Source organism: Catharus ustulatus, chromosome 2 (assembly GCF_009819885.2).
Source record: "Catharus ustulatus isolate bCatUst1 chromosome 2, bCatUst1.pri.v2, whole genome shotgun sequence".
NCBI lineage: Eukaryota > Metazoa > Chordata > Aves > Passeriformes > Turdidae > Catharus > Catharus ustulatus.
In genome coordinates this window covers 30,525,038-30,548,423 of record NC_046222.1, presented here as the reverse complement: position 1 = coordinate 30,548,423, position 23,386 = coordinate 30,525,038, and the positions used below count along the sequence as shown (strand labels likewise).

The following is a 23,386-nucleotide window of genomic DNA, read 5'->3' as shown; positions in this document are numbered from 1 at the left end:
AGTGAAGAAGTTCTTCCTCACGTTCAGGTGGAACGTTCTGTGCATCAGTTTCTGCCCATTGCCCTGTGTCCTAGTGGCTGGCTCCACTGGGAAGAGCCTGGATCCATCCTCAACATCCTCCCTGCACATACTTACAGATATTGATGAGCCCCCTCTCAGAACATCTCTTCTAAAGGCTAAACAGACCCAGCTCCCTCAGCCTTTCCTCACAAGAGAGGTGCTTCAGCCTGTTAATAATCTTTGTAGCCCTCCGCTGGACCCGTTCCTGGAACTCCATCTCTCTTGGACTGAGGAGCCCAGGACCGGACATAGCGCTGCAGAGACACCTCACCAGGGCTGAGTAAAGCGGAAGCATTGGAGATGGAGTATGCACGATGCACGAACTTTGGGCTGGGTTATGCAGACCAATAAGAGATGGCCCACAGTAACATGGATTTCAACAATGTCAAGAAAGACTGACCAAGGATCAGTTTTGTGCAGCCACACTGTCCTTCCTGACCTGAACCTGGCAGGGGTAGGGGCTTGGGCAGAGGCTGGGGCAGGCACAGCGGCGGCCACGATCGGCTTCCCCAGAGAGTAGGCTGTGAGGGAAGACCCTTTTGGAAAATCCCCCTGTGGAAGAGGCTGGGTGGGGGAAGCGGGAGGGGTTCGGCAGCACAGCCTGGGATCGCGGAGGGAAGCGGTGCCGCCCAGCGACCCGCCCAGCGGAGCGGCTCCGAGGGGAGGCTGCCGGGGGAGCCGCGGGGCGTGCGGCACGGAGGATGGCGATGGCCGCGCAAGTGACAGGAGTGGCTGCAGCCGCCTCCGAGTGCGGGATCTCGCAACGCCCCCACTCCCATTTGCCGTCGTTGGGCTTCTGCGAAGGAAAGCAGGTCGAGGGGGCGGAGAGAGAATGGAGGAGGGGCACGGCGAGGAAGGGTGGGAGGGAGGGGGGAGAGAAAGCGAGAGAGAGGAGCCCGGAGAAAGGGACGAGGCAGATCTTGGGAAGCGAGAGGAAGAGAGACTCCTGCAAGAGGGGCAACCTGGGCGGGGAGACGACGTTACCAGTGAAGGGCCTGGAGGGGAGCGCAAGTATCGGGACTGCTCACAAGCATCCGACTTGTTGAAAGACGTCGAGCGAGGCCAGAGGCTGTGCCCGGGGCCGGGGGACAAAGCGGCGCTGGGCGCGGAGCGAGAGGGAGCTGGCGCTGGCCCGCCGGGATGGTGCAACTCGCGCGGTGAAAATGGTCTTTGTCCAACTTTTCTGATGCCGGGAGGCCGGGCGGCACGGCTCTAGCGGGAAGGGCTCCTGCGAACACTGCTCGAGTAATGCTGGGAAGTGGAGGGGGTGTTGCTGGAGTCCTGCACAAGGTACCGTGGCGGGCGGGCGAGGACGGGCATTGTGAGTCCGGCCGGAGTGCTCGGAGCGAGCGGGACGCGGTCGCGGGTACCCGCTGGTCTCTGCCGTCGGGGGGAGGGGGCACAGAGCAAGCGAGGACTGCTTCGAAAGGGGCTAAAACTCCTCAGGTGATGGGGTTTTTTTCCTCGTTTCCCGGTATGTGCTGCTCAAAGGCTTCGTTACCGGGACCCTCCCCCGAGCGCACCTCTGCTGTCAGGTGCCGGCTGTGGGCACGGAGGGGACAGATGTGGGGATTCGGGTCACGGCCTCTCCGTTCACGGAGATTGCCATCACACCCAGAGCCCTTCCACACGGCCGTGGTGCCTTTGGTGTGCTCCCACGAGCGGTGTTTCCCCTGTCTCTAGCCCCTTGAAGAACCATAGGGAAATGCTGCCTTTGAAGTCTTTGAAGTAGGGGCTTGATGGATGCTGGAGTGGGTTCCCGATCCTCGTGGAACGACACAAGGGTGGTTGTGTGGCCTTGTCTTTAGGTAGGGTTGCTCAGCGCTCTTGTGGGGGACAGATGGCTGTGTGAGTGCTTGTGGCAGAGAAAAGCCATGTTAGGCTATTTTTCAAGGAGATATACTACTCAAGCTAAATAAATCTGTGAATGTGGGAGAGGCTGTTGTGATGGGTAATTTTAATTTTTCCTTTTGTGGGATTCACTGAGATGATTTCATTTACTCTGAAGTTTCTCTTGCTATTACCACACTCATTTGACTGGGGAGGAGGGTGAGTATCACCTGCCTTTCCTACAAGTTCCAGAAACTGGAGAATAAAGATGAGAATCAAATCTCCCAAGGGGTGTCCTTCACTAGCACTTATACCAAGTCATGCAGATTCATGAAGTAGAGTGAGAGGGCAGATGGAAACAACAAAGTCAAGGAGAGTTAGCTGCCACCAGACTCATCTGGTTACAGAGACAAATCTGTAGCCTCAGCTGCAATGAAAGGAGGAGGCTTCCTTTTTCACTGTTACATAGGTTCTAATCTGAAACGTGGAACTAGATGTGGGTACACCTCTTGTTTAGTCACAGCTGAGCCACCTGCCCTAAGCCATTAATGCAAGATTTATTGGCTATTTTTAGGTATTAATTCCCTGTTTGAAATAATTGAAGTCCTGATGTTCTTTTGGGAGAAGGAAAGGAAAAGATAGTCCACAATCTAATAATCCTTCTCTTTGATGCCACTCTATCTCATTGCAAAAAATAATACTGTTTTTCTCTGGAAGTTCATTCCCTAAATTCAACACCTTGCACTATTTCAGTTTACTTTGCTAATGTATTGGCAAGCTTCAGATAACTGCCCATGATTGCATCCTTTCCTTTACTGCTTTTTGCATATATGCTCTCTTAGCCAAATTACACACGTGCAGTTTTTAATTCCTTGACTTTTGTGCCCCTCTAGCCACTAAACATTTCTTTTTGTCTTCTGAGTTCTCTCCTGTTCGACATTCTTGCACTTGCACTGAGCTGCTCAGGTTTGTTTGCATGGCTGTGTTTTTTGATACTTGGAAATAGCATCACTTTGGGGCACTGTATATTGTATGAAGTAGGATTGTATCTCTTTCTAATTAATCACTGAAACCCCACAGAAAGACGTGTTTTCTTGCATTGTTCTGAAGTTCTCAGCTCTTCCAAGCTGTTACCTGTGGCAAGAACAGCTTAGGTTGTGGAGACTTTTTGGAGGGGGTTGGGGAGGAGATGTCTGTTCTCTTTTCTTTTGCCCAAGGCTGCTACTGTCTTTGCCTTCTGTATTTTACTTGGAGGCTGACCAATGGCACAGTGTAAATCCTTTTTGGGGGGAAGGCAGCTGGTGGCTCCAAGGAGACAGCTGCTTATTCTCCAGCTTGCTCCCATAGGCTCCCGGCAGATGTGTCTGACAAGGGAGCTGATCCCTGAGTCCATTGAGAATTGTCTTCTTTATGCCTGTACAGATTCACTGTGTACATCCCTCTTTGTGCCCAGGTGCAGATGCTTCCTCTTCTCCCCTCTGGTATCGCATGTGCCGTATGCAGAGAAGCATGTAAGAGATGAGTGTATTTTATCCCCCCACTATCTTGTGTGCCTCCAATTAAGACAGTTTTGGTTTTTGACCAACTTTCCTTCCCTGGATTGTCAGAAGTTTTATGCATGCTTTTCCTCTGGTTCAGGAATGCTCCTCTCTCCAGGTCTGTTCTCCCTAAAACCTTAGTTTCTTTGTTTTCATTACCCATCAGCAGTCCCTGTGCAGAGATTAATCTGAAGTCCCTACAGATTAGTACAGAGTACTTTTGGAGCACACTTAACGTTGCACAATATATTTTTGTTTTTCATTTCTGTGGCCATATTGCATATGTTTACTGCACACATAAACAATAGAAGGTGGAAGAAGTACAAATTGGTGTGTGTGGTCAAGCTAGAGCTTTATAATGTCATTTAGCTACCAAACAAGAGGGCACCCTTCTAAAAATGGTGCTGTAATGAAAAATTATTTATTAAGAATGTTCCAGATTGACTGGTTTTGGTCATAAACATGTGATGATTTTATTTCAAAAAGCTCAAAGACTTATTTCTGCGAAAAGTTGATTAAAGGTTTAGGGAAAAACTGATGAGCCCCTGTAATATTGTCATTATTTAGTCTTGTTTGCTGTTGTTGTTTTTTTTTTTTTTTTCCTTAAACCTGATTTAATACTCTATTACTGTTATATCTTGCTGTTGAGTTTGATTTTCTTAGCAAGTTTTGTATCACCTTACAGAAATACAGGTAAGGTATTTCTTCCAGCTATAGACTCCACACATTCAGCAGTTTTTGAATTCATTATGACTTATACTTTACCTTCTACCTGATAAATCTTGGGCTGGATACCACTCTTCTCTCCATATTTGCTCTTTGGCAACCATGAAGTGTCAGGGGTGTACACAAATGTAACACAGGTGTATTTTGTAAATAATTCTGTAGATGTTGTACTACAGCAAACTAGTTCTCTGTCACCAATGCTGCCAACCGTGCTACATAAACAGACCCCCAAAAGGATAAAAGCACCTTAATTGCTCATGTCAGCCATAGCAGTCAAACATGTGAGCAGCAAGTCTGAGTAAAAAAAGCCATTTCATTTTGTCACTCTTCTCACACTTAATTTATGCAAGGAGTTTTAAACTTAAAGAGAGCAACTACACTAGTACTTCCTTCTCAGAGGCATGTATTGCGCTTTCAAGAAATACTCCTCTGCCACCAGAAACAGGATTTTATCAGAAGTGTGCTGTTAATATATGTTGTGTTTTAAAAATGCAATTAAAGTGTGTACTTTTTGGAGATCCTGGCACATTATTTTATGCTGAAGGTACTGTTTGCTTCTTAAAAAGTCACCATGGAGCAATTGATGTTTCTATCACAGAGGTCCTACTTGAAGATTGTTTTTGAGACTGCTTCTGACAAAAACTCTTCTAGGTACCAGTTTCAATTTTCTGTGCCTCCAGAGGCCCTGTGCATTCTGCTACCCAGGCCTGCTTGACAAGAAGATTTTTGTTCAAACATTTCATGTGCACACCCCCACTTTTGTATGCACGTGCGTGTGCGCATGCGTGTGTGTGCACTCAGCTACAGGCAAAGAGCAGAAAACAGGGCTCTCCTGGCAGCAGAGAAGATGCTGGGTACTGTAACAGCACAGCCTATGCAGTCTGAAAACTACAGGCTTACATATGAAAGCTGAATCCTTAAGGTCTTGATTCACCTTAGGATGGAAATTCTCGCCAGCCCAGACCTGCACATTGGAACATACATGACTTCATTTTCAGACAGGGTTTTTTTTTTTTCCCCCCTGTCTCCTTAAGCTTGCCAAGTAAATGATTCCTCTGCTGATTCTGCAGTTTCCAAGTGCAGTTTTTTGCTCTGTGCCATGTCTGGAAAATATCCAATGTGTCTAAATCATGTAATTAAACCCCAGAAGCTAAAGACTGAGAACTACTGACTCTTTGTAAGATATTTCTGTTTTAGCATACTGATGTTTCTTCAAGTTACTGTAAAGCTTTCAAAGCTCCCTAAATGACCTGATCTCTCTCCCACTTAGTGCAAAACACTCACATGATATGAATCTGTTTGGCCCAGCTGACCACTTCAGAGGCAGTGTGTAGGAACAGACGCCTGTGTGGAAGCCTTTAGCATCAGGCTTACCACAGGTTCTCTCAGAAGCGTGGTTCCTTGGCAGAACTGTCTTATCTTCCTGGCTATTCTCTAAGAAGAGAGTGGGATGTCACAATATGGACAGTATTACAGAGATTTCTGGACAGGTTTTGAATAATTTCAAATTGGAAATTCAAACTGGACTGTGTATGAGACTGTTTAAATTTTCAAATGTTAGGTTTCACTTGCAGCTAGGATCAATTTCATTCCAGTATGCAGAATCTGGAATGCTTTCTGCACCAGGAAGATGTTCGAAATTACTCCTTTTTGGGTTTGAACCAGGAAGAAGCTACTGGAAGCACAGCTGGATTGGGATGCATGCCTGCAGTTGTCTCCTAGATGGTCCCTTCCCTTGCTAATGTCAGTAGGCTTTCAGCTGGTGCCAGCAGCAATGGAGATGCAAATCTGTACTGGCATTTTCACTTTTCAGCGAGTTTGCTAATCCCATTTGGTGCGTGTGTTGTCCATAAAGGGGCTACCATATCAGCAGTTACCATTGCCATCACTGTGGTATCAGGAATGGAATAGTTCTGTGTTTGGGAATGTTTCATTGCTAGTACAGAGAGGATCTTAGTGGTTGTCTCCTCTTCCAGTATCTAACTATGTTAGAAATACATGAAGATGCAGTACCATGTGATGTGAGAATAAATTCTGGTGACTTGAGTATAAATCAGCAGTCTCTTAAAATCTAGGTGACAGAGGCTTGAGAGAGGGAATTTTCTTAGTTTGCCTTGTTCTGCTAGGACATGTATGTGGAGTCAGATGCTGAAGAGTAATTAGTCTTCATTTTGAGCCTTACTGGAGCTACCTTTTTGCTTGGGGCCCCAGGCTGAGCACCAGAAAGACATTTGGTGAAATAACGTAATGGGAATGATGCATGACTTATGCTCCTTGTTTCAGTCAGAAGTCATCTTAACTCAGACTGCAAGAATGGTGTTGACAGTTGTGTGTTTCTCATGGATAATTTTACCAGTCTAGAATTAGAAGTGGCTCTGGATGGTCTCAGAGAGCTGCAGGTTCTTAGGAGAACTAAGGACATCTTTGGGTAGAAGATGTGAGGGTCTTGAAGGGAGGGCCAGAGAAGGCCACGGAGAGGGGTAAAGCACCTCTCCTGAAGACAAGCTGAGAGAGCTGGGATTGTTCAGACTGGAGAAGAAGAGTCCATTTTAAAGACTCTGAAGTGACATCATTGTGGCCTTCCAGTACCTAAAGGGGATATAAAAGATCTGGAGAGGGACTTTTGGCAAGGGCATGTAAGCAATAACACCATCTGGGAAAAACTTCAGACTCGAAGAGTTGGTGTAGAGGAAGGAATTCTTTACTCAGTGAGTGGTGAGGCACTGGGACAGATTGTCTGGAGAAGCTGTGGATGCCCCATCCCTGGAAGTGTTCAAGGCCAGGCTGGATGGGGTTTGAATCAACCTGGTCTAGTGGGAGGTGTCCCTGCCCATGGCACGGGGATCAGAATTGAATGGTCTTTAAGGTCCCCTTCAACCCAAACCATTCTGTGAAATCAAATTAGTGACTAGATCCCTGTCACTTGAAAAGAATAGCTAAAAAAATTGTCTCCTAAATATATTCTTTTGATTATGTCTAGTGGGTTAACCCCCAAAAAGCATGCGTGATGACAGAGCGTAAAGAAATAAATCAGTCTTTGGAAACAGAGTAAAAATTAAAAATGTTAAATTCTTTAAAAGAATTAAGCTTGAAAGGTTCTTACTCTGTTCAATAAATCAACACCTACTGGACAGTCCTAATTGAAAGGATCAGAATGGGCTCACTTGAATAGTTGTACGTTTCCTGCTTCTCTTGGCTGATAGTCTGTACCAGGCCACTGTGTCTAATAGTGTTGAAAAGAATTGTGTGTATGGAAATCAGAGTGGGAAGGGGGAACTTGCCCTAAACCCTCAGAAAGTTCTTTTAAAATTTGGTTTTAGATTATTATTTTTTTAAAAGACTTAGTTTTCCTCTCCTCCACACAGACCATAGCAGATCAGCCTGACATTTTCTATTTTTTCCCTTTTGTGCCTCTGAACCTGTGGTGTTGAAATTGAGCAGTCCTGACTTTATGGCACTAATGCAGATGTACAGAGACTATTTGTGTTTGACTGCGTGAACTTCTCTGCCACAGCACTGATGAACTGGGGGCTCAGTGAAGAGCAACAGAAGTGATTAGGTGACTATAGGGAATTTTAAAAATGCCATTAGAAAGCACTAGCTTACTGATGAGTGAAAAGTGTTTGCTCTGGAGCAGCTAGAGTATCTAAAAGACTATTGACAGGACTCTAGGCAGTGTGCTGCCAAAGTATAAGGGCTGGCTCAAATTGCCCAAGGTAGATGGGTTTGGGTTTAGTAATAAGGTGTGGTTTCTTCCAACCAAGGTCCACATAGATTGTAGAAAGTCATGGAAGACCTATTGCTAATGACTTTTAAAAATATGACTAGGGAAGCTTAAAGAAATACACTGGCAAAAATAACTGCAATTGACCAGGGACTGTAAGCCAGATGTTGTCTAAATAAAGGTGCCCATCCCCCTCATTTCCATATTATGTCTTACCAACAACTAGGGGAGGGACTACATTCCTGACAGAAAATGTATCTTGGATCTGCTCTGTTAGGACTAAGACTGGTTGATATCCAAGGAAAGGAAGTGGTGTGTTGTACTCACTCCATTTTAAATGTAATCCTTTGGCTTGGAAGTTGGACGTGGATGCAATAAGAGCAGTGAGCCCCAGCATCCACACTGAAATATAAATAAGGCTTTGAGACACTGAGGAGGCAGGATGAACTCTGAGATTTATGTGTTGTTGCTTTCATCTCTGACACGAAAAATAATACAAACATGCATTAGAAAGAGATGCTATGAGCCTGAATTATCTTTCTACTGTAACCTGCTTGGCCTTCCCTTTTCCTCTTAAGACTATTTCTGTTCTGCTGAAGTATTAGTGGCACATAGTGTTCCCATTTCCTGAGGGTGGAAACATTGAACTGGAAATGCAGGATGGAGGAGGAGGGAAGGACCTGAGAACAAAATTGGCTGTTCTTCAGGCTCTGCCAGTGGCAAGTTCAAGTTTTTGGTGGAGCTCTCTAACCCACTTTTGCTACACATGGGCTCCTTGAGATGCTTCACTGAACTCAGGTAATTGTTCCAAGCAGTCATTGCCATTCAGATCATCTCTTCTTTGCAGCCTTAATCTGACTTCTTTTCTTCAAGCTACCATTTCTGCTTCATTTCCTTCTCAATTGTCTCATAGATGAGAGCCAGTTTTGGGCAACCTTATTCACAGAATCAAAGTGAAAACCTGGTCGAAGCCTTGAATAAGCATGAATCATTAGTGTTGCACTCTAAATAAATACCTACATGTTGACAAAAGTTAAATGAAAGTGGATGTTAAAGATCAAGTGAGGTGTTTCTGAAGTCCAGTGAGGCTTCTCTAGTCTCTCTTCTGTTGCTCAGTTCAGTCATTTTAATGGTGAAACCAAGGCACTAAGAGGATAGACAACCAAGTCTGAATGAATGCTATGGATTTCAATATTGGAATTGAAGACAGCAAAACTGAAGAAACCATCTATTTTCTCAAACTCTTTCCAGAATAATTTCTAGCTCTCATAGTTCTTTGTGTTCTGGAGAGCTTGCTGTCAAGGTAGCTCCCTAATTGCCTGTGAAATTGCACAGTGAAATAACACCTCCTGCAAAAGTGGTTGTGGACAGACTGTCGTATGACCCGTGCAGTGCAGGGTTGTTTTGAGATGTTTTAGTACCTAACATGAACATGAGACTCAAACTAATGGTAGAACAGACAGAATTCCCATCTAGGCAAACAGTGGTCATAAAAGAATGAAGGCTGTGTGGTAGAGCTCTTCTCTGAGCCATTTTCTCCCTCCCTCATAGCTTCCTAGTTTTGTGCATATATTTCCACATCAAACGCTCTAATTTATGTACTGGAGCTAAAGCTTGTATATTGTACAGCCTGTTGGTGCAGTCAGCAAAACGTAAGGGAATCAGCTTGACTGAATATAATTTTTTTATTCCCACTACCATTTGGGGAATACATTATGTTACAGCCCTCTGTTGGGGCAAACTTATGAACTCAAAAACTGGTGTTTGCAATTCTGTGGGGTTATAACTAGATGGAAGGTACCTGGTAACCATCTGCTTGGAGTAAAGAGGGGAAAGTAGGTTTGGACAGCAAGGTCAAGACAGTGAAAAAGTCAGTGAAGTGATTGTGCTTCAGTGCTTTTCTGCCATGTTTTACAAAGAAGCATTCTTGCTTCTCAGGAATAAAACCAGCGATGATAAATAATTCTAGTAATTAAATAGTTTTTAAAGTATCCTCTATCTGCAAATGCATGAAGCCAACAATTTGTGAACCAAGCTCTATGACAGCCCAAGGCTGTGAAACTGATTTAAATGGAAAAAAGTAGTTTTAATTAACCCTTGGATTATAAAGCACATTCTCTGAAAACCCAAGCTGCCTCATTGAAGCCAGAAAGGAGGTTAATAAAAAGAACTGCACTTAAATAAAGGTGCTTTAATATTATTATTCCTTTCTGTAATCTGTTTTGAAATGACATTTTCTCTCATGGAATGAAAGGCAATTTCAAAATGATGGGAATTCCCATAGAAGAGGAACATTATCTTTTAACTGGCTGTCAGTGCTGCCACTATATCCCAATAGACAACATAACTTTGGATACTGTGAATACAAATAACATAGATTTTCTGCTTATGCTAAATATTTCTTACTCTAAAACCCTCATGAAGTCAAAAACAAAATTAGAGATGAAGACAGTAAGCATATTTTTGCAAAAAATGAAGTTCTTTACTGCAGCTGAAGAAAATATTAATCCTTACTAAAGGATTTTGCAAACTGGTCCACAATGAGCAGTTTAAGAAAAGTATTTTCAGCTTGTTCTTTTTTTTCCTCCATTGTGTCTTTTGAGTATTTGTGTGTTGGATCTTGGTTCATATATTTCTAGACATGCTATGTAAGGCTACATTCTTAAGTTATAAAGGGAAAGAGCATTAGTATAAAACATCTCTTTTCTTAGACTTATACGTATCTTAGTTTTGCAAGCCACGCTCACTTCTGCTCCTGCTCAACCCTTCAGGCCCTCGACTTCTTTTCGAGTGTCCTGAGAGTGCCTTTAAGGCTATTTTGCAGCTTTGTGTTTGGGTTGTCTGTGCAGATTTGCAGTTGCATTTGCAGACGTGGTCAGCAAATGTCAAGGTTATTTTTCTGATTTGTGACATTGCTTGTCTGTCCATTGCAAACACTGTGCTTGGCTTCTTTGCCACTTTCCATCCACTAGCAATTAGAAATTCATCTATAATAACTTTAATTTCACTTGAAGAAAAAAGCATGATCAGCACTGCTGAGTAGATAAGAACATGATTTTAGGGACATTCTCTTTACGTCACTGTCATGGTTTAACCCCAGCTGGCAGCTAAGCAGCACACAGCTGCTTGCTTAGCCACTACCCTCCCACTTCTCAGTGGGGTGGGAAGGAGAATTGAAAAAGATAAAAGACATGGGTTAAGATAACAGCAGTAAGAGCAATTTAATCATGGGAATAAAATAGTAACAATAATAATGGTGGTGGTGATGATGATGATGATGGAAAGGAAAGGAGACAGGAAACACAAGTGATGCATGGTACAGTTGCTCACCACCCACTGATGGGTACCTAGCACATCCTTGACCAGTGATCAACAGATCCTGGCCACCTCGGCTCTGTTTATGTACTGAGCATGACATTCCACAGTGTGGAATATCTCCTCAGCCTGTTTAGGTCAGCAGACCCTGGCCGTCCTCCCTCCCAGTTTCTTGTCCATCTCCTCACTGGCAGAGCATGGGAAATTGGAAAGTTCTTGATTTAGAGTAAGCTCTACTTAGCAACAACTAAAACATCTGTGTTATTAAGAGTATTCTCAATCCAAAACACAGCACTGTGCCAGCTCCTAAGGGGAAATTTAACTCTATCCCAGCCAAAACCAGGGCAGTAACACTTCCTTTGTTTAATAACCATTTGTGAAAATGTGTTATTTCCCTTCCCCTTTTAAATGCCAAAATAGGGTGCATCTTTTTTCTTGTTTTCAGATGTCTTCTGTCACAAAATTTCAGTGAATTTTGGGGTGTTTGTTTAAACTTAAGTTGTATCAGAGAAGGAACAGGAAGTGTCAATTTTCAAAGAATTTTTAGTACCACAGATTATTTTCACCTAGGATTTAATAATGTGGTGATCTTCAGAGATATTTGAGTCTAGTGTTCTAAACTTAAAATTCTGTACTTAGAATTTTGGAAACAACATTTTACACAGCGCTTAACAAAGGTTTGCTGCTCTTTCCCAGAGCGTGTGAATTGCTTATTTTTTTCCTCACTGAAGTCTTATGTCTTCCTTTTGTACAGATGAAAGTATAATTGTCAAAGATTGAATTGTAATTGAAGTTGGTAACATCATGTTTATTTCTACATAGATACAAGTGCAGGGATCTGTGCACAGTTGTACTGAGAGAAGTATCCTGAGAAATTAGAGTAAAATCAATAGCAGGGCAGTGAAACCATACCCAGCGGGTACAGTTGTCATTTTCTCTTTCAATCAAAGAAGATAAATGTGAGGGACAGCTGTTAATTAATTTCTCCCTGTTTGTGCAGTCTCCTTTATTTACTGTAATTCAAAGGGAGTAATTTCTGTATCACTTCAATTCCTGTTTTATTTTAGAAGAGTTTCTATTAGGCAAGTAATGGATAACATAAATAACAATTAATTTCTTCACATTTTTCATTCTATAATGCTGTTAATATTCTAGAGTTGGGATTTTGCTTCCAGTTTTTAATGTTAGAAACTTGTCTGTAATTGCCAATGTTTCTTTGAAAACTGCACAAATCACTATAAAAATTGTTAGCAAAGTCAAATCTTGTGAGGTGGGAAGAGATTTTTTTTCAGGAACTTAATTGTGTTCAATATGTAAGTAATTCAAGTACACAATAGATGGAAGAAAGAATCTGTATCTTTAATTAGAATATTTTTTAAAATTGCTGTAGTTTCAAGAGATCAGTGTCCATCTTTGTTAGGTATAGCAAAACATGATGTGGAGTCATCGAGAAAGTGTCCAGAAACGCAGGGCAGCTCTGAATGAATTTTGCTTAGGAAGAAAGACTTGATTTACAAACTAAGCTGTGAAGATACTCTAGCCAAGTATGTGTCATGGCAGAGAAGAGAGAAGATTTAAGGGAAAGCACTGTAGTTATCTAAAGAGATGCTAACCTGGCCTCCTGTGTGGGTTGGGAGATTGCACAGAGGCTTGGAATCTCCCCAGATACCTTTGGGCTGCACCTAGGGAGTCATAGGGAGGGAGCTGTTCAGCTGTCCATAGCTCCTTTTTTTAATTAGTGCAGATCTTAGTTACCTGGTGAACATGATTCAGCTCAGTCCACTGACTGTAGAGGTTATTTGAGTGGTTGTGCTTTTAAGTTGGGCACTCTATTCAGGCCTCAAGGGTTTAATAAAAAAATTGTGAAAATAAGCATCTTTTTCTTCCCTGTAAGAGCTATGTAAGTTCTTAATTTGGAACCCACTAGGAAATGTATAATCAGAGCATGGAAGATCAGCTTCAAGACTCCTGATGTTTCAATGGTAAACAAGGAAATAAATGCCTTTCTTTGGAGAATATGTACAATCAGCTTTTGGAGTGTGATTGTAAACTTACGAAATCCCAAGAGACATAGATGCAACTCTATCTCAATAATTTTTAAGGAGCAAATGGTCAAGCCATCTAGAAGAAATGCTTCAAGACATATGCTCTTGAGGAAGTATTCCTTGAAACTTAGTTATGCATTTCATCTAAAGTGTTTCTCTCAAAATTAAATGATTAAACTGAACAGACCGTAAAAAATCCATAGGGCTTTTTTTGATAAATTCCACTCTCCTCTCAGATATTTTCAAAGTAGTTTGAAGTGATTAAAAATAATATCAATTATTAACAGAGGATAGAAGGATATACAGCAGCTATTGAAATTATCTACTTATTTAATCAGTCATTTTTCTGTGGTCCTTTATGTGCCTCAGTAATAGAATTTTTGAAGAAAACACATTAACTTCATTATATTGAAACCCTGAGCAATAAATTATGTGCTACTCCCCCCATTCACTTCCTGTTTGGGACGTAGAAAGATTTCTATGAATAGCAGTTATTGTAATTATTGTCTAAGAAAGAAGGTAGGCAGTATTATGTCATGCTCAGAGTGCTGGACAGGCACTCAGTGACAGCTTTTCAGAACAACATTGTGAGATTTATCCCAGTGAGATGCGTGACAATTGCCGCAAGGGCATCCCAGCGGCAAAGGAGCAATTATAGTAGGACAGAACTGGGGGCAACAAAGGAGAGGGGGAGGCCTTTTGCTTGATGTGTAACACTATCATGATTCCCTGTTTATCATGAAGGAGAGGTATTAATTCCACTTTTTGTACTCTGCCTAAATGTGATGAATCAGTGTGCAGCACAAATTAATTGGAATAGTAGTTTATTGACTCTCCCAGATGTTGTGCTCATTTATCTTTTTAATGGTTCTTGCTGAGAGATAATATTAAGCTGATATGAGTCACGGTGCAAAATGTGCAGGAGGAGGAAAGACTCTGTTTGCAAAGGTACAGCATTTTCTCTACCCTGGAGAATTTTTGAGGTGCATTTATTTTGGATCTAGATGCTTTGTCTGAGGAAGAAGTATGACAAATGTGGGGAAAATTTCTGGAATCAAGTGTAGCAGAGAGAAGTTAGACCCATATAATGATTTCTACTGTGAAATAGACCTAGAGGAGTCAGTTAACAATGAACGAGGAAGAAGCATTGTTCCAGTGGGAGGAAACAAGATGATTGGAAAAGTTCTTGGAACAGATAAGAAGAATTGAAAACATAAAAAATTTGGCACTGTTACGATTTCAGCTTCTATTAGTAGAACCATTAAAATACATAAAAATACTTTGTTGCACGAGGATAGATACCTTTCCAAATCTGTTAGAAGTTCAAAACAGGGATTGGATGAATTCCTAAAGAGATACTAAAGGGAATGAATTTGGGGATATTCTGTAGCTATCTTTGTCTTGTATTTGTGGACGCTGGAGGAAGAGTAAGGAAGTGGGTCACATAGAGGGCAGGCTCGCAAACCATCTACACACAGCATCTCTTCCTGGCACTGGAGACACCGAGAAAACTTGGCTTGGGTGGACATTCATCTGCTTCTGCGTTTTCCTGTGTTTTGAAATGTAGAACTCAAAGAAACAGCTTTATTCAGGCCCTCTTCTTTTCTCCAGAAAACTTATGCACTACCTAAACATTCCTAACTTTTTTCTTAATCCTAAATGCGTACCTGAATTCCTCCTGTGGAAGCCAGACAGATGCATGGTTCAGATGAGTGTTTGATGCTATTTGATGTCAGGTTCTGCAGGTGTATCTGTCAGAGGGAAACAGGGTCACAGTACTTTCTGATCTGTGACTACATATTGTCTGTGTAGTAAGCTAGAACATGCTTCAGTGAGGGTCTCTCTAAAGTTTTATGGTTGGAGTCAAAAGGTTGAGAAAAGGAGGGATTTTGTTCAAAGCTTAGGTCCAGAAGAACCTGTGGCCAGCACAAAATTAACACAGTTTATCTAACTGTCACTGTTTTTGATCAGTCTCAGAATGCCATGCAAACCCCAGAAGAATAAAAAAGCAGTTCATTCTAAGGAGACCCCTCTTAGGTTTGTTACATGCCACCTCCATCAAGACTCCAGACCTATACCACTGGGTTACTCTAAAATGAGTGACTGCACAAACCTTGGAGCAAACCTGCTTCCTTTCTAGCAAAAACATATGCACTGATGGAAGGGAATTCTCAATTAATGCTGACCTGTTTAGCAGCACTGGTGCCCTATGGCACTTCAGGTGTCATCACTGACAGTGTTTGAACTTTGAGGGAATCCTTTATTTGCATAAAGAAGCTGTGACTACATGAAATACTGTGCCACAGCTTGGGTACAGCATGGGCAGGCAGCAGCCCTCTTTGTGACAGAAATCTCGCAAGCACAGAACTGTACTACTGTCAGTTGTCTTAGCACATGTGGGAGCACTATCACTGTCTCTTCTGTAGCACTGAGCATCATTGCCTGGAGATGGTACTGAAGTGTTCCCACTTCAAGATTGAGTTCAGAAAAAGTGAGAAATTACAGCACTGGCCCTGTCTGGTGAGAATAGACAGGACTTAAACAGTGACAGTCAAGCCAGGCATGCTGTTTCACTTTCAAGGCTTTCCAGCTGAAATGGCTTGTGTTTCCAGTCTTGGGTAGGAGCTTTGAGGTGCTTGGCAAGAGCTGGCTCTCTTCTGTTGAGATAGAAAACAGAAGAGAGCAAAGAAGATTCTGACTACATATAAGAAAGAAGAAAATTTCCAGTAAAAATATTTTTTTAAAATTACTCAGTTCAACACAGCTATAGAAGCCCAAAAAAGCTGAGGAATCTCCATCCTTGTTAATGTTCAAAACTCACTTTGACAAGCTTCCCAAGGAACTTTTGTCCCTCACTGGTTGTCCTGCTAAGAAGCGAGGATTCTTGAAAATAGTGATGGTAATAGTGTTTATCTCTTTAACTGGGATTTTTAACATAATTTTTTGTACCAGTTTCTGGGTACCACAGTGATGGTGGCAGAGTAAACAGTCTTGATAGCTTTGGTGAATAATGTAAGGAGACAACCCAGACACTTCTGTCTCCCATCTCTTGGAGCTTGGTATTATAGTAACAGTAAATGTGACTGGTCATTTCTGACTGCTTGGGATCTTCACAGTTTTATAGGGTTGAATCATTAAAAGACATTTTGATCCTCAGGATCTGTGACTTCTCAGGTGCTTTAAAATTTTCAGGACTTCCAAGGATATAGAGATCATTCCACTAGCTAAGGAAATATATTCCTAAAAATAGGTTAACATAAGAGGATTGGCAGCTGGTACATGAGTGGCAAGTTCACATACTTGGAGGAGAGAGAGGATGGGAAGGAGTATTTAAGGAAGTTTATTGAAGGCTCCTGTGCATAGAAGATGTATTGCTTTGCAGTTGGATTTGGAAGAGAGTGGGGAATAGTTGATTCCATAACAAAGAGAAATAATCTTGCTGAATGCAGTTTTGGAAGAAGTAACTAGCTGAGAAGACCATGGAAAGGTGCTTGTGTGGACAAGAGATGAAGGTGGTTTGAAAGTTGGGATGGTTTGAGGTTTCTGTTTACGTAGTTTGGTGTAGGGTAGAAGTAGTAGGAGAACTGAAGAATGAAAGATGAGCGTCTTTGGGTGTAGTCAGATTCTGTACACATCAAGTGCTAGGGGGAAGGGCAGGGCAGTGGTTAGCCATTTAGGGACTTGGTACTCTTTAATTCACAGAGGCCAATGCTTCCCTCCTACTCTCCCTTAAATGCTTCCATAATGTTCTCTCTGTCCTTCATTGTGGAGTAAGCATTTTTCATTGAGGTGTGGAAGAGGCAGAATAAAAATTAAAAAACAAAAAAACCCAAAAAACAAAACAAAAAAACCCCAAACCCCCCCCAAAAACTAAAAAAAATTTATCTTTTTTATCTACTAAATCACCAGCATTTTGATTTAGCCACAGTTTATTTCAGGGAAGATAATTGCCAGTCTAATCCAGACAAAGGCTGTGTGATTCCTCTTGAAGAGCAGTGTAGCTTTGGTGGGATATAGGATCAACCACGATAAGGCAAACAGATGTTGTAAGAGAGATGTGCAGGTGAGGAGGGCAGCAGAAGAACAGTTGGTTTCCTTGCAGCCAGAAGTTGTTTTTGTGTCTGGTTTTGTGTACCAGGGGGTTTTTAGTTATATCTGTTTTGTGGTAATTTCAATACTTTGGCTTGAGATCCAGCAACCGAAGTACATTTGGGTTCTGTTTTCTGCTCTGTGACTCAGAAATTATGTGACATGAGAAAATCTGAATTGTGAGCTGTTTTCAAGCCTTCTGCAGATAAATGAAGTCCCACTGACTGAAATTAAAGTACAGTAAATTCACGAATACAAGCCGCATGGACTATAAGCCGCATCTCTGGGTGTTGGCAAATATTTCGTTCTATGTCCATAAATAAGCCGCACCTGAGTATAAGCCACTCTGTTGTTCGCAGCGAGGACCCGCATGCAACAAAGTTGCCAAATAGTAACAGAAACGCGACAGGGCGGGGTTTACTGGCTCAGCTCAGGCTGTGCAGGCTCGGCCCGCTCGGGGCTGCCGACAGGGCTGGGTGGCCCAGCTCGGCACTGCCGCTCGGTGGGGCTGCTCAGGGCCGGCCTCCGCTGCCACTGGGCTTGGTCACCCCGGCCTGGTGCTGCCCCGCAGTGGCAGGCAGGGACGGAGCCCCCCCGCACCCGTGGCGGCGGTGGCGGGCGGGAACGGAGCCTGCCTGCTCCTGCCGCAGCAGGCAGGGACAGGAGCCCCTCGCTTACCCCACGGGCCGCGGGGGTGGCGGCACGGGGCCCCCCCGTCTCTCCCCCGGGCTGCGGCAGAGGAGGGAAGGAGGGAGCTCTCCTGCCTCTCTCCCCGCCCCCCGTGCTACCTGCAGGGAGCCAGGCTCCACCCGCGGCGCAACAGAGTAACAATTTGTAGCAATCGCGAAATGCTGACTTTTACTGGCAAGTTGCTCGACTCGGCACCTCGGTTTCCACTTCTGGGGGTGGAAATGTCAGAAAATTATTCACATATTAGCCACTCCTGAGTATTAGCCGCATTTCCAGTGTGGGAGCCAAATTTTAGTCAAAATGGTGCAGCTTATATTCGTGAAATAGCTTCCGTTGTTTGACCTCTGTTTCTGCATTTGTTTGCCTTCATTGTGAATGCTCAAAAGTCCCCATCTCTTGGGATTTTACTGGCCTAATAAAAAACTTTTAGATATTATAAAATTATAGATTGACTGGCAGTACAAATGGTGAGTGTGTATGTCTCCATGTAGAGGTGTCTTGCAGGCTTGATTTCTTGATTTTGGTGTACCCAGTCTTAGTTTTGGTGTCTCAGGCAGCAGTCTTCACTCCTGTTCCAGGAGAATGCTGCTGTGTGCTTTGGTAGTGCTTTCTGTAAAGAACTTTCTGATCTTTCACCCTGAAATTTTATCCTTTTTGCAATTGCATTCAGTGATGTTTTTATTCTGGGACATATCGTGCTGTATACATGCTTCATAAGCTAATAAGCACTACCTGCATTATATACATCCTCACATTTCATCTTCACTTTTCCTGTTATACTTAACGGGCTGTATTTTTCTCTTTCCTCAGTAGTCATGAATCAAAGTTCTTGCCTCTTGCTGAGATCCCTTCAGTTTCCTTACATTTTAGTGATGCACAGAGTGTCTTCCATTCATCTGTCTTGGGTGCTTTAGTTTCTCAGTGGGAGGAGCAGAAGAGAGAACTGTTCCATCCTGTCCAGAATTTCTCTCCCTCTCCAGTAAAGCAAATCTAATTGCATTCCACTGCCTTTTCGCATATTCCCCAGGCTGCTTTTTCCTCTGCTATGCCCAACTTGCTCAAATCCCCTATTGCAAGGTTTTCAGATAATTGCACTGCGGCTGCCCCTTTTAATTATAACTCTTCCCTCCCCTCTTTCAGCCAAGTTATTGAACCATTTCTGTATATTGCCTGAGATATTTTTCTTTCTCCTTAGCTACGCTTCACTGTCTCACTGAAGACATTGGAACATTTTCAATGCTCTGCTCAAAGAGCACCTGAAGAAACAAAACATACTGGCTTTTTGCATGCAACCTACATATTACTGTGATATTTCTCTGGTGGAATGAGAATTGGACAGATGGAGCTAGAATTACCTTGCTTAGCAAGATTGTTATGCTGTATTGATCTAATGCAATGCTGGATTAGGCTACATGCTGCTCCCTTACTCTAAGATAAGCTTTTATGTCAGGTTCTTAATGGTGGTGGTAGAGTTTTGTTTGGATTTTTTCCCACTTAAGATAATAAACTTAGACTTGTGTGCTTTTTCTGGCTGTAATGCAGGCTCCCTGTTTGACCTTAAATATCACAACGTTTGCTTCCTCACGTACAACATATCAATGGGAAAAATACTGTCCAACTTAGTAGTGTTGTGCAGTCATATGCTTAAAGGGACAAATGCCTGCATCTGAAATGCAATTACGAGTGTGTCAGCTGTGCAGATTTGTGTTGGCAAAAACTCTCCTGTCATGGCTACTGCCCTGCAGAGTCCTTAAAAGGCAAAGTGTAAATTACAGGAGACAAAATTTGAGAAATGTATGGGGAAATGGAATGGACACCTTCCAAGAAACATTGCCAAAGATGCAGAAAGGATCAGGACTTAAGTAATAGTACAGCCTATACTGTGATAGAGATTAACATTGATTTGGGAATCAGTGTCACTGATGCCATGAGTAGTCTCAAAATCTGTGTGTACTGGCAGTGCACAAAACACCTGTGACTGACTGAAGTCTTGAGGGGTGGGTATATGGAAAATACTGGGCCTGTGCTATTCCTTTTCACCCTTATCTTGGAAGTAGTAAATGATGGAATGGGTGTATAAAAACTGTCAGTTTTGTGTTAGAATGACCTGATTTCTGTTTCTACCTTCTGTCTTTTCTTAAACAGTATTTCTCTCTGAAGACCTCTGTGCTTTAATTTGGGAAGATATTAAAACACTCCAAGAAATCTCAGACTATTTCAAGGGAGTGGTGTGTGCTTGTTGAAGATGGTGGTATTTACAGAGAATCTTCATGGATTCTAATGCTGGCATCAGTGCAAGAAGAGTGTCGGGAATGGGTTGGCTCTGGATGGTCTTCTTCTTTCCTCTAGTCACCTCATTAGAAGGTAAGAACAGATGTTTTGCAACAACTTTAAAGAGTTGTAGGTAGAGGCTAAAAAAAAAAAAAAAGAAAAGTGTACTCTCCAGAACACTTATATCCTAGTTCAGATGAGCACTGAGCACGTGTCTTTCTGTTTGATGGTTGATCACTATCTCTTGGGATTTAAAAAGTTATTACTGTTGTTTCTGGTGGGAGAGGCAAACGCTCTTATGAAGGATCATTAATGAACATTACTAATAACTATCTCAGAAGTGACTCCTCAAAGAATAGCTTTTTTTTTTTCCAGGAATAAGCTCCGTGTTTATATGTATGCATTTGATTCTCGTGTTCCTGTTCTTGCACCATGTTTGCTTTGCGAAATGATCTCTGGACGTTTATACTGTTCAGGAAGACAGCACCAGATGGGATGAAATCAAGAGTTTTTGTCTCACCTCTGAAAAACTTGCCCCAATTTATAGATATGGAGAGAATATTTTGCATTAACAAGAAGAGGCAGCTCATGTTCAGCCAACAGAGAGAGGAGGGAGAAAGCACTGGAGGCAGTGCTTTCTCTACTGGGTAGAGAAAAGGTAGACAGGGGAAAAGAGGTGCCAAGAAAATGGGAGAAGAAAGAATAGATGACAGAGGGGAGGATGATGAGAGCAGGAGATAAGATGAGAGCTATGGAAGAGAGTTAGAGAAGGGCAGAGGTAGTGTAAACAGTCCCCTTGTTTGTTCCAAGAATATCCTTGCAGCTACATGTGCTCAGTGAACTGTACTGCTTTGTGATGAATGTTCATCTCTTGCGTTTCTGAAAGCCACTGAAAGAGGAGAGGAGGGAGAGATGGAATCAAAGGGAAGCAAGGAAAGACCTAGAGGAAAGGAAAGGAGAATAGTGTGAGATCTAACAAGAAGAGGAAAGCTTGTTAAAGTGTCCCTTCACTTAATAGGAGGGGAATGCAGCATGTGTGGGAAGTTCAGAGACTAAATAATTGATGTAAGATTATAATACAAATTCTTAAATCACTAAAATTCTGTGAATTACTGATTTAAAAACTGTATTACAAATTACTATGTAATTCCCTGTGTAACTGGTAGAGAAACTGATATAGAAAAAGGGGGGAAATATAAATTCTCTCTGCAAATATGAAGTAACTGTGATGGCTGTATAATGAAGATTTTTTAAATTCAGTGTTCACTCCTTCAAGTTTGTAGAGAAAAAAGAGTTTCGAAAGTACTGTGTGATACAGCTTCACAGATCACATAGTTGACCTGCCTGGATTAAAATAGGACAGTAAAATTCTACCTATGGAGAGGAAGCAGTAAAAGTGTCCATGAGCCAAACTTCAACTCTCAATTCAGGGTCAGCATCTTCATTGTGACTGTACTGCATGGTCCTAAGTTTGCACTCAAAGCTGATTTGCATCTCAGAGGTAAGTATTTTTGTTGTGGTCAAAAGTAGAAGAAAAATTATACGGTAAGGGAGGAAAATCTGATGATAACTAAGTAGAAAGCTTTGCTTTAGTACAGAGTTGTCCATAAGGAAGAAAAAAGGCCCATGGCTTGTTTGTTGACTCATTATTACATATAGCAGAAACTTGAAATTCAGGTTTCAGATTTAAGTTGAAAAATATAGGGTATATCCAGTGTGGTCTTCAGTTTTTGTAGAGCTTCTTAGAAGTTTTAGGTGATGTTTAAAATACATTTCACCTCCAACTAAAGAGAATTGACTGAGTGGGAAAATCAATCAGTCAGTCAATTCTTCCTAGTGTTTCTCAGGCATTTGAGTTAGATTTAAAGTCTGGATGTAAATCACATTTTGTCTCAAACTGAATGTTGTTCAAACTTTGTTTGAAATTTTCTAAACCTCACTGTTAATCATTAAGAAAAGAGGGAGAAGCTGTAGAGAGGGGAAGGGAAGTAGTCAAAATATTCAGACCATCTTTATATGCATTATGAAGAGAGCAAATACTTCTTAGGCAGAATGCCTCTCAGAAAGAAGGCAGCATGCTTTTACAGGACCTAATGGGACTTTAAACTCCCTCATGACTCAGAAGTAAAGAAGTTCTTGTAAGCAATTGAAATTACTTTGTTGGTATTGGGTTTAATGCATAAAAAGGAGACATTAGGCTGAATTTATTCAATACAGCTCTAGTATTTGGACACACCGATTTCACTAGGCATGAGCATGTCTGTGCAAAGTTTTCCAGACATGATTTTTACACAAAAAAAGCCTGAATGGAAACCTGAGGGAAGATTGCTTTGCAAACAGAACACATTTGTATACTTGTCATTTTAGTTTTATAAAAGGAAACACAATTGCACAAAAGTTTTCATTAAGATCACATTTCTCAGTGTTTATGGCTTTGCAAGAATTTCTGAGGATTTGGTTTTGAGAGCATTACTTTTGAGCTACACGATGGGTGAAGTAATGGATTTTTCCTTTTTCTCAAAGCTACCTAAAGAAATACAGTAATTTTTTTTCTTTGAAAATCTATACATGTATGTAATTCCAGTTTATCACTGAATATTTAAGTTAATATTTTAGGTTAACATCTCTGATTGTAACAGTTTGTGAAGCATAGAATTTAAGAATTCTTGATGGGCTGCAGTCAAGACAGGTGAGAGCAAGTGATAACTTGTTAATGAAATAGCTCTTGCTCAGGCACTAAGATCAATTTTATGTGGAATATTGGTTTTGCTTTGATGGAGTTATAAATGTCTACAACTGTAAACACAAGCAGAGTTCATTTTGCAGAAGTCATTAAATATGTTCCAAAGGAATTATGTGTTCTGTATATAAGTGACTGCATTTATTGTACAACTAGCTCTCAAGCCTGCAGAATAGCTGGACAATCTTTGTAAGTATCTACCTGAAATTCAACATATAGAGAATATTTGTTTTGCTTTGATAAAACCTCTTTGCATTAAGAGTGTCTCTTTGGCAAAAGGGAAGAAAAAAGGTAGTGAGGTCAGACATTCTTATTTGATTTTTCCCCAGTTTTTTTCTACTAACTGGTTGTTGTCTTG

General features: G+C 41.9%; 1 protein-coding gene across 2 annotated transcripts in view; it reads left to right on the top strand.

Annotated features, from left to right (window-relative positions):
- Positions 1-765: 765 nt before the first annotated feature.
- Positions 766-23,386, top strand: part of EPHB6 (EPH receptor B6) — a 72,475-nt gene continuing 49,854 nt past the window's right edge. The window contains exons 1-2 of one of the 2 annotated variants that reach the window (XM_033052838.1): positions 766-872; positions 20,163-20,381. In XM_033052838.1, coding sequence (XP_032908729.1) covers positions 20,288-20,381 — 94 coding nt within the window. In that variant the 5' untranslated portion in view covers positions 766-872; positions 20,163-20,287. Of the gene's footprint in view, positions 873-943; positions 1,351-20,162; positions 20,382-23,386 lie in introns of those variants that run through there. The other variant, XM_033052837.1, reaches the window with a different exon arrangement.